This window comes from Acinonyx jubatus, chromosome B4, assembly GCF_027475565.1.
Source record: "Acinonyx jubatus isolate Ajub_Pintada_27869175 chromosome B4, VMU_Ajub_asm_v1.0, whole genome shotgun sequence".
Lineage (NCBI taxonomy): Eukaryota > Metazoa > Chordata > Mammalia > Carnivora > Felidae > Acinonyx > Acinonyx jubatus.
This window is the reverse complement of record NC_069387.1, coordinates 98101803-98115262: the sequence shown is the minus strand read 5'-3', so window position 1 is coordinate 98115262 and position 13460 is coordinate 98101803. Positions and strand designations below refer to the sequence as shown.

The 13460-nt window shown below is 34.8% G+C and overlaps 1 protein-coding gene across 11 annotated transcripts in view; it reads left to right on the top strand.

The window, feature by feature from the left end:
- OSBPL8 (oxysterol binding protein like 8) overlaps window positions 1-13460 on the top strand; it is a 153969-nt gene that overhangs the window by 40856 nt on the left and 99653 nt on the right. For 7 of the 11 annotated variants that reach the window (XM_053226509.1, XM_053226511.1, XM_027071206.2 and 4 more), the window contains one exon: window positions 8118-8226. In XM_053226509.1, the coding sequence (XP_053082484.1) occupies window positions 8185-8226 (42 nt within the window). In that variant the 5' untranslated portion in view covers window positions 8118-8184. Of the gene's footprint in view, window positions 1-8117; window positions 8227-8265; window positions 9061-13460 lie in introns of those variants that run through there. The other 4 variants (XM_053226514.1, XM_053226513.1, XM_053226512.1 and 1 more) reach the window with 2 other exon arrangements.

Here is a 13460-nt window from a genome sequence, read left to right as displayed (position 1 = left end):
TCTGTGACTGAAATAGCAATTTAAGCCCAAAATAGAGAAGAATTATTATAAAAATTACCTTTTCTAGGAACTTTTTTAGTTTAAGTGTAGACAACGAGGCACCAGGTTTCCAAACAACATCTAAAGTACTGATAACAAAAAGAACAAAAGAGAGAACAAAGTCTTCTTTAAACTTTGAATGTAGCTAGTAATTATGTTTAAATTTGGATGCAGGCCTAGCTCTAGCCTGGCAATTTGGAGAAAGGAGCCTTCAGGATTTTGATATATTGTACTCTTCTGCAAAAAAAATTATTAGACTTTCTTTTTGATTATAGTAATAACATACACTGTTGAAAATTTTTTTAAGTGTCAGGAGAGATTGCCTTTCTTCTCAACCTATTCCCTAGGGCCTCCTGCCATTAAATTTGTGTTTAATTACCATTTTAACTTAAAAAACTAAACTTTGTAATTCTTAGACTTATTATCACTTAAACATCTTTTGACTTTCACCTCTGAACGATGGGAAAATTATTGTGCTTATACTTTAGGCCACTAGTCAGTCAACCTTTCCTCTAGGATTTTTGTTTTATATTTTTAGTTGTAATCTTTGGCTTGAAAGAAAATACTAAAAACTTGTTTCTTGACTTATTAGCAGTGTCTCTTATCTCAACTTCTTGTTATCAAAGGTAAGGAATTTAGGGCACTTATCCTTAATTTTATCTTTCTTTTCCTGCTTCCTAATTCCTTAAATTTTTTTTAATGTTTATTCTTATTTTAGAGAAAGAGAGAGACAGAGTGAATGGAGGAGGGGCAGAGAGAGAAAGAGGGAGACACAGAATCTGAAACAGTCTAGGCCCTGAGCTGTCAACACAGAGCCCAACACAGGGCTCAAACTCTGAACGGCCAGATCATGACCTGTGCCAAAGTCGGATGCTTAACTAACTGAGCCACTCAGGTGTCCCCCCCACTTTTTAAAAAGTCATGTTATGATTTGGCTTTTACTGTGTGTGTGTGTGTGTGTGTGTGTATGTATCTTCTTTGCCTTTTATATTAGTTAATCCAGTCTTTACATAAACTATATGAGTAGTTCTGCAAATTGAAATGGGATTCATTCTATAAATATTGATCCTTTAAAATTGAAGTACCTCAGAGATCTGACCTTGGTCCTTTTTTCTGTCTGCACAGATTCCCAGGAGATATCATCCAGTCTCATGGTTTTAAATTTTAAATTTGGGGGGTAGGGTTGTGGAAGAGTATAAAAATGTTAAGCTTTACAATTGGATCAAACTTATCAACTTAAAATAGACTGCTGTAGTTAGAAGTTGTTATATGTAAGCCTCATGATAACCACAAAGCAAAAAATGATAGTAAATGCACAAAAGATGAAAAGAATATAAGCATACCATTAAAACAAAGTTACCAAACCACAAAGGAAGAGTAAGAGAAGAGAGGAATTATGGAAATAGAAAACCATTAAGAAAATGGTAGCAGGCACAATACTTATCAATAATTATTTTTTAAAAATTAAAAAAGTGATTATTTTAAATGTAATTGGATTAAATTCTCCAAAGATTGGAGAGTGGCTGAATAGATTTAAAAAAAACAAAAAACAAAATACAAGACCCATCTGCATGCTGCCGTAAGAGACTCACTTTAGATGTTAGCACACACAGTCTGAAAGGGAAGGGATGGAAAAAGGTATTCCATGCAAATGGAAACTAAAAACTGGAGTAGCTATACTTATATCAGACAGAATAGACTTTAAAACAAAAAGTGTAATAAGACAAAGATGAGTATTATATAATGATAAAGGGATCAATCCAACAGGAGGATGTAACATTTATGAATATTTATACACCAACATGAGAGCACTTAAGTATGTAAAAGGCAACTATTAACAAGACCTAAAGAGAAGTAGACAGCAATACGATAATAAGGGACTTTAATACTCCAATATCAATGGATGGATGATCCAGACAGAAAATCAATAGGAAAACATTGCCCTTAAACATTTTAGACCAGATGGAATTAGTAGACATATAGAACATTCCATCCAAAAGCAACAGAATGCACATTCTTCTCAAGTACGCATGGAACATTCTCCAAAATCAATCATATGTTAGGCTATAAAACAAGTCTTAATCAATTTAAGAGTATTGAAATCATATCAAGCATTATTTTTACCACAGTGGTTAGAAACCAGAAATTATTTACATGAAGAAAACTGGAAAATTTACAAATATGTGGAGATTAAACAACATGCTACTGACTGACCATTTGAGTCAAGGAGAAATTTTAAAAAATACCTCAAGAGGCGCCTGGGTGGCTCAGTTGGTTGAGCGTCCAACTTTGGCTCAGGTCATGATCTCATGGTGCATGAGTTCGAGCCCCATGTGAGGCTCTGTGCTGACAGCTGGGAGCCTGGAGCCTGCTTCGGATTCTGTGTCTCCCTCTCTCTGCCCCTCTCCCACTTGAACTTTCTCTCTCTCTCTCTCTCTAAAATAAATACATATTTAAAAAAATTTTTTTAATTAAAAAATACCTAAGAGAAACGAAAACAGAAATATACCAAAATTTGTGGGATGCAGCAAGTCATTCCAAGAGAGAAGTTCATAGTGATAAACGCCTCACTGAAGAAATAAGAAAAAATCTCATATAAACAACCTAACTTTACACTTAAGGAAACAGAAAAAGAACAAAGTAAGCCCAAAACTAGTAGAAGGAAGGAACTAACAGATTAGGGCAGAAATAATGAAATGGAGACTAAAAAGACAGTAGAAAAGATCATTGAAACTAAGAGCTGCATCTTTGAAAAGATCAACAAAATTGGCAAGCCTTTAGCTAAACTTACTAAGAAAAAAAAGGACTCAAATAAATAAAATTAGAAATGAAAGAGGAGAAATTACAACTGACACCACAGAAATACAAAGGATTGTAAGAGACTACCAGGAACAATTATAATTATATGCCAACAAATTGGACGATCTAGAAAAAAAAAATGAATACATTTCTAAAAATATACAAGCTACCAAGACTAAATCCTAATGAAATAGAATATCTGAACAGATCAGTTGCTAGTAAAGAGATCAAATTAGTGATTTAAAAACTTCCTACCAACAAAAGTCCAAGATCAGATGGCTTCATTTGTATATTCTGCCAAACATTCAAAGAAGAGTTAATGTCAATCCTTCTCAAACTCTTCCAAAGTATGGGAGAGGACTCTTCCCCAAATTCATTTTATATGGCCAGCATTGCCCTGATACCAAAACCAGACAAAGATGCCACAAGAAAAAATTACAGGCCAATATCCCTGATGAACATAGATGCAAAAATCCTCAAAAAAATATTAGCAAACTGAAATAATACATCACAAGGATCATACACTATCATCAAGTGGGTTTATTCTAGGGCTGCAAGAATGGTTTAACATCTACAAATCAGTCACTGTGATATACCATATTAATAAACTCCAGTATACAAATCATATGGTCATTTCCATAGATGCAGAAAAAGTGTTTGACAAAGTTCAGCATCCGTTTAATCTCAACATGCAGATATAGAGGGAATGTACCTCAGTATAATAAAGGCCATATATGACAAGCCCACAGCTAACATCTTGTTTGGTGGTGAAAAGCTGAAAGCTTTCCCCCTAAGATCAGCAACAAGACAAGGATATCCATTGTTGCCCTTTTATTTAATATAGCATGGGAAGGTACAGTTAAGTGAAAATTATATTGGCAGGAAATTCATATTTCCAGGCAGTGATGGTCAAGGAAGGCATAGTATTTGTTTTAATCATAAATTGGGATAAAGTCAAGAAAACATTAATTAAAATCATCAAAAGCTATACGTACAACACACACATATATGCACATACATCTGTGCTTCAGATTAACCTAGGTGTAGAACCAACATAATACATGTAGGCATGAAGTCAGGGGAACGAAATAGAGGAAATGAAGCATGAATATTTAAGAAAATTTCCAATGGAGGTAAAATAGAGGAGGGTAGCTTTTAGGGAGGTAGGACTGAGAAAGGCCTTTTTAACAATCAGTGAGGTTTGAGCATTGGGGACAAGCAGAAGGACTGACAGGACAAGTTCTTGATATATAAGTAAAGGCTTTTACTATCATTAAGTACTAGAAGGGATAGCTCAGAAAGCATAGGTAGAAAACTTAGTCACAGAAAGGATGGTGGCTGATAGAAGAAATCCAAAATGGGAGCTTATAAAATTGCTCTACTAAAAGCAGTTGTGTATGTTATTGAATGTGTTTCTTTGTGTTAGCAAAGATTCTGTACAGGTTACCTTAAATGAGTGGTCAGAACTCAAGCACTTACAGAACCTAGGCAGGTAGCAAAAAATGAGGGAAGCAATGAAAAGTACAGATGCAAATATTGTGTGAGAGGTGGGTGCAAACTGGAGAATGTTTACCTGTGTCAAGTAGTTGGCTGCTGCTCAGCTGTAATCAGTCATTCCTCGGTGTTGCCACATTTTCCATAGTGTTAGGACTAGTCTTAAAACTCCATTGTTATGTATACATTTTGAAATACTGGTTTGGAAAGAAGAACCAAAGCCACAGCCAGTTGCCTTACATTTTGTGACTTCTGTTTTACATATTCCCTGTCATGTATGGTTTTGTTACTGTTTTGTTTTCATAAAGCTTTCGAGAGCTGCCTATTGCTAAAGTATAAAATACTCCTCATGGAATCAAATCTCCTCATTATAAACTTACTGCAAAACCAAATACTGGTTTAAAAAAGCCATTTGAGAAGTATAGTATCTATATGCTATTCACAGGCCAACAAACATTTATCACATACCTGATACCAAGAATACATTGATGTCTTTAAAAACTAAACGTGTTCAAAAACTTTACCCCTCATTTTGCTATCTGAATCTTCATGGTGCTATATTTTTTCCAACTGCTTGCTCAACATACCCACTTGAATATCAAATAGACCTCTCAAACTTAACATGCCCCAAACCAAACACCTGTTTACCCCCTCCCAAATTCCCCCAAAGTAAAAAAAAACCTTACTCTCCCATCTGTCTTCTTCTTGTCTGATGGCCATCTTTTCAGTCCTTCAGGCCTTACCTCTGTGATCATATCTCTTGCTGCTCTTTATTCCCTTTGCTCACATTGTTCTAGCCACATGGTTTTCTTGCTTTTCCTCAGACTTACAAGTTAGTCACTTACAACATTTGCACTGGCTATTTCCTCTGACCTGAAAACTCTTTTTCAGATATCTACGTGGCTATTTTCCTCCCTACTTCAAATCTTCGGTCAAATGTCATCTTTTCAATGAGACCTTCCATAAATATCTGACTTAAAATTGTAACCCTTTCCTCCCTGGTTTTTCTTAGCCTGCTTTATTTTTTTCTCCTAGTATCACCTTTTTTTTTTTTTTTCCTTTTTTGAGGGAGAGAGGGAGAGAGCGTGCGCGTGCTTGTGTGTGTGTGTGTGTGAGAGAGAGAGAGAGAGAGAGAGAGAGCGAGAGTGCGCCAGAGAAGGGCAGGGGCAGAAGGAGAGAGAGAGAGAGAGAGGGAGAAAGAGAGAAAGAGAGAATATGAATCCCAGGAAGACTCCACACCCAGCTTGGAGCCTGATGCAGGGCGTGATCTCACAATCGTGAGATCATGACCTGAGCCAAAATCAAGAGTTGGATGCTTGGCTGACTGAGCCACCAAGCCTCTCCTCATAGCTCACTTTCTAACATATAACTTTTAATTTATTGTATTTATTGTTTTGTCTCCTAGTATATAAGCTCCATGAGAGTAGGGCTTTGTTTTGTTTTTTGATGTATTTTTATTTTACATAATTTTTAAAAATATATATGTTTGAGAGAGAGAGTGGGGGAGGGGCAGAGAGAGAGAGGGAGACAGAGAATCCAAAGCAGGCTCTGCAGTTTAAGTGCAAAACTTGATGTGGGACTTGAACTCACGAACTGTGAGATCATGACCTGAGCTGAAGTCAGATGCTCAACTGACTAAGCCACCTGGGCATCTCTATTTTAATTTTATTTTATAGATCTAATTGGCTTTATTAAATGATTTATGAATCAGGCAGTATCCCATCTACCAAGTAGAGGGGAACGCCTTCATTGATGCATTTTAAGTTGCCTAATATAATGTCTAGTAATAAAGGAATCCTTAGAATGGAATGGATAAGATGAAAAAATTGGTAAAATTAAAAAAAATTTATATTTACTTATTTTTGAGAGAGAGAGAGACAGAACAGACAGAGCATGAGCAGGGGAGGGTCAGAGAGAGAGAGGGAGACACAGAATCCAAAGCAGGCTGTGGGCTCTGAGCTGTCAGCACAGAGCCTGATGCGGGCTCAAACCCACGAACTGTGAGATCATTACCTGAGCTGAAGTTGGACACTTAACTGACTGGGCCACCCCGGCTCCCCAGTAAAATATTTTTGAAGTTGAAGCTTCCAGTGGGTGTCTTATCGTTTTGTTTTTAATATTGCCAATTTCTAGAATATGTGTGTCAGTATTCAAATATGAATTATAGTGTGCATCACATAGACATAAATAATTTTTGTATCTGTTTTGGATTATTTTTTATTCATACAGGTAATTGAAGTGACAGTTTAGTGCAACAAATGTTTATGAAATGTCTGCCTTGAACCAGCACTGGGTAGACAGATCAGTAAAATGCAGTCTTTGTCCCTGAAGAGAATTAGATCATGAGAATAAATAATTATGGTGCATTGTAATACATATAGTGGGGAAGTATACTTAAGGTTTATAAACTGCAAGTTCACTTAGCTTGGGCTAATTGTATTGTTTATATGAAAGAAACCAAATGACAGCCCTCCAAAGCCCAGTTAAGAAGTATTTTCACCAGCATTTACACTTCAGTGAAGCTTTTTTATACTTGCAGAAACAAAATGATTTTAGAACTTCAAGAAATGTCTAGAATTCTGCTGAGTTGTTGATTTTGGTTTCGTTAGCTCTTTTAAGGAAGAATTATTAGAGAGTTTATTAGAGGCTTTTGAATATATGTAGTTTTATATGATAAGAGTTCAGCTTGGGGGCACACGGGTAGCCCAATCGGTTGAGCATCTTGATTGGGCTCTTGATTTTGGCTCAGGTTATGATCTCGCATTTGGTGAGATCTGAGCCCCGCATCAGGCTTTACACTGACAGCATGGTGTCTGCTTGGGATTCTCTCTCTCCCTCTCTACCCCTCTCCCATTTGTGCTTGCTCTCTCTCTCAAAATAAATACACATTAAAAAAAAAAAAGACTTCAACTTGGAGATTTTGTTTACAAAGTTCGGAAGAAAAAGACTTGTGATAAAGACATGCTTGTAAGACTTTCAAAATAAAAATAACTATGAAGTAATACATGTTCATTGTAAAATTGGGAAAATGCAGAGTATTTTATCAATAATGTTCTGTAATTTGCCTTTTACACCTAATGTGGCCTTCTTTCTATATGAAGTAAATACATAAAGAGTATGTAAAAACACCTTCTTCATTTTTAGAAGTTGCTGGCATGATGTTCCATTGTATGTATATAGTATAATTTAAGCAAACTCCTAATGATTGACATTAAGGTTGTTCCAGTTCTTCTCATCATATCTGTTACTTTGTTGGATGTATTTATATATCTTTGTGCATTTATATAAACAAATACATATGGCATAATTATTAGCCTCTAAATTACTGGATTAAAGTGTACATATTTTAAATTATCTTTCTAAAAATTGTTATGATTTATATTCTCACACAAGTATGAGAATACCTGTTTTCCTACATTCTTGTCAGTGTTGGATATTAGCACACTTTTTAAAAGTTTTTGCCAGTATAATCATGAAAAAAGAACATTTTATTTCCTTAATTGTAAAGTAGATTTAAACATCTTTTTAAACATTGAACAGTCTTATGCCTGTAACCTTGCTCTTGCTATGCCTCTTCACTTGGAATATTGTCTGTCCTTCTTCCATTTTTCTCTGAACCTTCACCATTCTTCAAGGCCCATGTCAAAATCTGTTTTTCCCATTATTGGATTTCCCAATTACCTCAGCCTAAAATAATTTCTCTCTCCTAAAATACTTACTCCTTTTTTTTTCTCATTTATCACAGTTTTATACTAGTCCTAATACATGTAATTTTTTTCTTCTAGGATTTCCATATTTACAGGATGGCTAAAGATTAATGGAAAGAGAAGCGTAAACTTACCTTCTTTCACTATGGATGCAGGTTTGGCTGATGGAGAACCTGATCAAACTTCGGTGAGTGGTTCAAATACAGCATAATAAGGTACTATCATCTAGCTGTAAAGTGTTTGATACAAGCCATCGTTTTATTTTAAAAATGTATTTAAAACAAACTTAAAAGAATTTTAAAATAACACTTTAACTCCTATGCTCATATGAAAATGACATATTTTAAAACTTATTGAAGCATAACGCAGTTTTCTGATATTTCTGTCCTATATCTTTCTCTGCTTACTTATATTGACTTGGTTCCAGCCCTTGGGACGGTAGGTTCTTTGGGTTAACGCAGAGGCCGATTTTTCTGTGTTTCATATTGCTGTGGAATTGAAAGTCACTAGTATATTGAGATGTTTATAAATTTTAATTTAGTGAATGTCCTTCGTTCAGGCTCAAATGTAAGAATAGTCTAATGATTGATAGCAAAATGCACTTTTGTTTACTTGTGTTACTTTGTTCCCAGCCTTTTTTGGATTTCTGGTTTAAACTTGTTTTAGTTTCTTAAAGGGTCAAAAAAAGTTAAACTTTAAAATAATTTGTTAATAGAAAATAAAATGGACCTGGAAGTAATTTGTTTTATGAAGGTTATTATCACAGCGATTATAAAAGGAAAACTGATGGTAGCTTATTTTATTTTTGCTATGATTTCAGCAAAAAGTTAAGATTAAAGCCTTCTCTTAGAACGTGTTTACTTTGCCATAAATATTTTATTTAAAACTAATGGGCTTTCTTAACTTCTTTTAGCTGAAATATTTTTAATCTCTTAGTGATAATAAAAATGCCAGTAGTAACAACAGTTGCTATTCTCTAAGTATATACTTTGTCAGACTATCCTCACAACAGCCATTAAAGGTAGGTATTTGTTTATCCTTACTTTTATAGATAGAGAAATGGGCTCTAAGCTGGAGGTTAATTATCTTCTCTAAGAGCTCACAGCTTAAGAGGTGTCTCTGAGTACTTTGCCACTAATGTGTTGACTCCGTACCTGTCTTTCTGAATAGAATTGCTTTAAATTTGTTATCTTTTAAACTAATATCTAAACAGGTAGTATTAAGTTCTGTACTGAACACTGGTGCTGTATTAATAAAGTTTTATTCATTTTTAATCTAATTCCTGTTGATACTGAGAGGTTTGAGCAAGATATTTAAAAAGCAAAGAGACAATTTTCTTTGTCTTCATTAAGTTTCTGTGAAATATTGTAGCTTATTTTAGGGAGAATACTACCAATAATTTCATTGTAATACTACCAATAATTTCATTGTAAACTACTGAAATATTCTGTTTTTGAAACTAATCTTGAGAGTTACTTTTGAATTACCTATTTATAAAATATCACCTTTGAACTGCACAGCCTGAGCTGGTTACTGATTAGATCTAGGAGAAGTGGATAAGAACATGGGCTCTGTAGACATTTAGCTGCATGTTAAAATCTAACCTCGGTTGCTTAGTTGTATAACTTGGGTAATTAATTAAATTCTCCAGGTTTTCAGTTTTTTCATCTATTATATAAAGGTGATAGTAATATCTACCTTCTAGAGTTGTTTTAAGTTATAATTGAGATAAGATATCTATAAAGTGCCTATTATAAAGTCAGAGACATTATAAATATCCAATAAATAAAAGCTACTACTGTTGATATAACTAGCTATATTAACCCTTCTCTCCAAAAAGGTAAATACAAGGCAGGAGAGGCAATAAAACATTGAAAAAAGCCTAGGCTATTCAGTAATTTTGGCTTTATACTTTCTCAGAATCTCAGTTTTTCTTCCTAAAATGTTGAGGCAAATATTCTACTACAATAGAAAAATATATAGGCAGGCATACTCATTCTGACTACTTGATAGGGACAGTATGATCTAGTGAAACCGGAAAGTTCTTTGAAAATATGAGCAGCATGTCAGTATGAGTTACTAGTGTTCTTAAAAATTGCATGCACTGGTTTTTAAAATATTAGTAAACTTTTTTTTTAATTTTTAAAATTTTATTTAAATCCCAGTTAGCATATAGTGTAATAATGACTTCAGGATTCATTTAGTGATTCAATTTAGTGATTCATCACTTACATATAACACCCAGTGCTCATCCCAACAAGTGCGCTCCTTAATGGCCATCATCTATCCCACCTCCACATCTGACACCCCTCCAGCAACCCTCAGTTTGTTCTCTGTATAAGAGACTCTATGGTTTGCCTCCCTCTGTTTTTCTTGTTTTTGCTTCCCTTCCCCTATGTTCATCTCTTTTGTTTCTTAAATTCCACATATGAGTGAAATCCTGTACTTGTCTTTCTCTGATTTTGCTTAGCATAATACACTTTAGTGCCATCCATGTTGTTGCAAATGGCAAGATTTCATTCTTTTTGATTGCCGAGTAATATACTCCATTGTGTATATATACACCACATCTTCTTTATCCATTCATCAGCTGGTGGACATTTGGGCTCTTTCCTTACTTTGGCTGTTGTCGATAGTGCTGCTCTAAACATTGGGGTACATGTGCCCCTTCGAATCAGCATTTTTTTTTTAATCCATTGGATAAATACCTAGTAGTGCAATTGCTGGGCCTTGGGTAGTTCTGATTTTAATTTTTTGAGGAACCTCCATACTGTTCTCCAGAATAGCTGCACCAGTTTGCATTCCCATTAGGGCAAAAGCATTCCCCTTTCTCCACATCCTTGCCAACATCTGTTGCCCAAGTTGTTAACTTAGCCATTCTGACAGGTGTGAGTGGTATCTCATTGTGGTTTTAATTTGTATTTCCCTGATGATGAGTGATGTTGAGCACCTTTGCGTGTGTCTGCTAGCCATCTGGATGTCTTCTTTGGAAAAGTGTCTATTTATGTCTTTTGCCATTTCTTCACTGGATTATTTGTTTTTGAGTGTTGGGTTTGTTCAGTCCTTTATAGATTTTGGATACTAAGCCTTTATCTGATACGTCATTTGCAAATATCTTCTCTCATTCTGTTAGTTGCCTTTTAGTTTTGCTGATTGTTTCCTTTGCTGTGCAGAAGACTTTTATCTTGATGAGGTCCCAGTAGTTCATTTTTGCTTTTGCTTTTGCTTCATTCATCCCTTGCCTCCGGATATATGTCATATAAGAAGTTGCTGCAGCCAAGGTCAAAGAGGTGGTTGCCTGTTTTCTCCTCTAGGATTTTTATGGTTTTCTGTCTTACATTTAGGTCTTTCATTCATTTTGAGTTTATTTTTGTGTATGGTGTAAGAAAGTGGTCCAGGTTCATTCTTCTGCATGTTGATGCACAGTTTTCTCAATACCATTTGCTGAAGAGACTGTTTTTTTACCCCCCACTGGATGTTCCTTCCTGCTTTGTCAAAGATTAGTTGGCCAGAGATCTTCTTCTATGAAGTAATAAAATTACTAGAAATTTTAGTCACCAGTTGGTCATGTACATACTCATTCTCTCTCATATTAATATAGCTCTGTCTCTTTCCAATAGCTGCTCGCTAAGTATAAGAATTTGTATTTTAATTACACATTCATGAATGGTGTTATCTTGAACTTTTTATTATAGAAAATTTCAAATATATTTAGAAAAGGATGGACTAATATAATGAATCCTCATGTACCCATCACTTCAACAATTATTATTTCAGGTCAGTTTTGTTTCATCTATAGTCCCACCTTCCCACTCCATATTTTTTTTGGAGCAAATAATGGACAAATCATTTCATTTGTAAGTATTTCAGTATGTATCTCTAAAATCTAAAGACTTTTCTTTAAACTTCAACCATAAACAACATTAGAATCCTAAAAATGAGTAATTCTTTAGTCACATAACTAATCGATGCTTAAACTTTCCTGATTGTCTCCTAAATATTTTTTTATAATTTTTATGTTGGACTTGGTTGATAAGTCACTGAGATTTTTTTAATCTTTTAAGTTTCCCTTGCATCTCTTTTTAACTTTTCCTTTTCAACTTATTGAAATACATAAATAAGGTAGTTTGTCTTGTTAAATTACCCACAATGTGGATTTCCCCTATGGTGATTATTTCATGTGTTAATCAGTCTCTTATGTTTGTTGCAAATTGGTCATTAGAATGAACGGCTTCTTCAAATTCAGGTTCAATTTTTTTTTTTTTTTGACAAGAATACATTAAGAGTATTGTGTGTTACCATCAGGAGGCATATGATGTCAGTCATTCTTCTTGTATTAATAGCAGCCATTGATGATCATTGCCTAGATATGTTAATTCACTAAGGTATAAATTAATATCCTAACTGGTTTACAAAAATGGGGGCTCGAGAGAATAACTGTGACTCATCCATACTTTTTTTTTTGATTAATTTTTTTTAATGCTTACTTTTGAGAGAGAGAGAGAGTGAGTAGGGGAAGGGCAGAGAGACAGAGTGTGAGTGGGGGAAGGGCAGAGAGAGAGAGAGAGAGACACACACACACATACACAGACACAGACTCAGACTCAGAAGCAGGCTCCACGCCCTACAGCGCTGCACGTGGGGCTTGAACTCCCGAACAGTGAGATCATGACCTGAGCCAAATTCTGAGGCTTAGTGACTGACCCACCCAGGCGCTCCTAGTCCATACTTTTCAAGCAAACAAACTAGCCAACCTATATTTTGTTAGGTATTTTGTCTTCTAGACTATGAATCTTTTTGCCATTTTACAACTTTATTGAAACTTCTAAAAGGAGACAGTTTTTAAAAGGATAAAACAATTTGATAAGTATACTTTATGCTTTATTATCTTCTTTAACTTATGAAAGTTACAAATTAGTACTTAAATATTTGTAATGTTTGAACTTCCCGAGTGGGGAAAATATGACTCAGTTATTTTTTTTTCTTTCTTTTTTTTTTTTTTTAACATTTATTCATTTTGAGAGACAGAGTATGCATGGGGGAGGGGCAGAGAGAGGGAGACACAGAATCCAAAGCAGGCTCTAGGCTCTCAGCTGTCAGCACAGAGCCGGATGTGGGGCTCTAACTCACCACAAGATCATGACCTGAGCCAAAGTCAGATGCTTAACAACTGAGCCACCCAGGTGCCCCTCACTTAGTTATTTCTTATTGTATGAATGCTTAGATTCTTATTATATCTTTTTTTTATTTGCTAAGTATTCTTGTACTTATTAGAAGCTTGAATAATGTGAAAAATTTGCAGATATAATGGAACTGTAATAAACTAATGGGAGTCAGAGAAAGAGTTATCTTTGAAAAAGAAAAATAAACAGTGATCTACACAGTACATTAGCAGAATTCTAACCCAGCAATCTTTTGTAT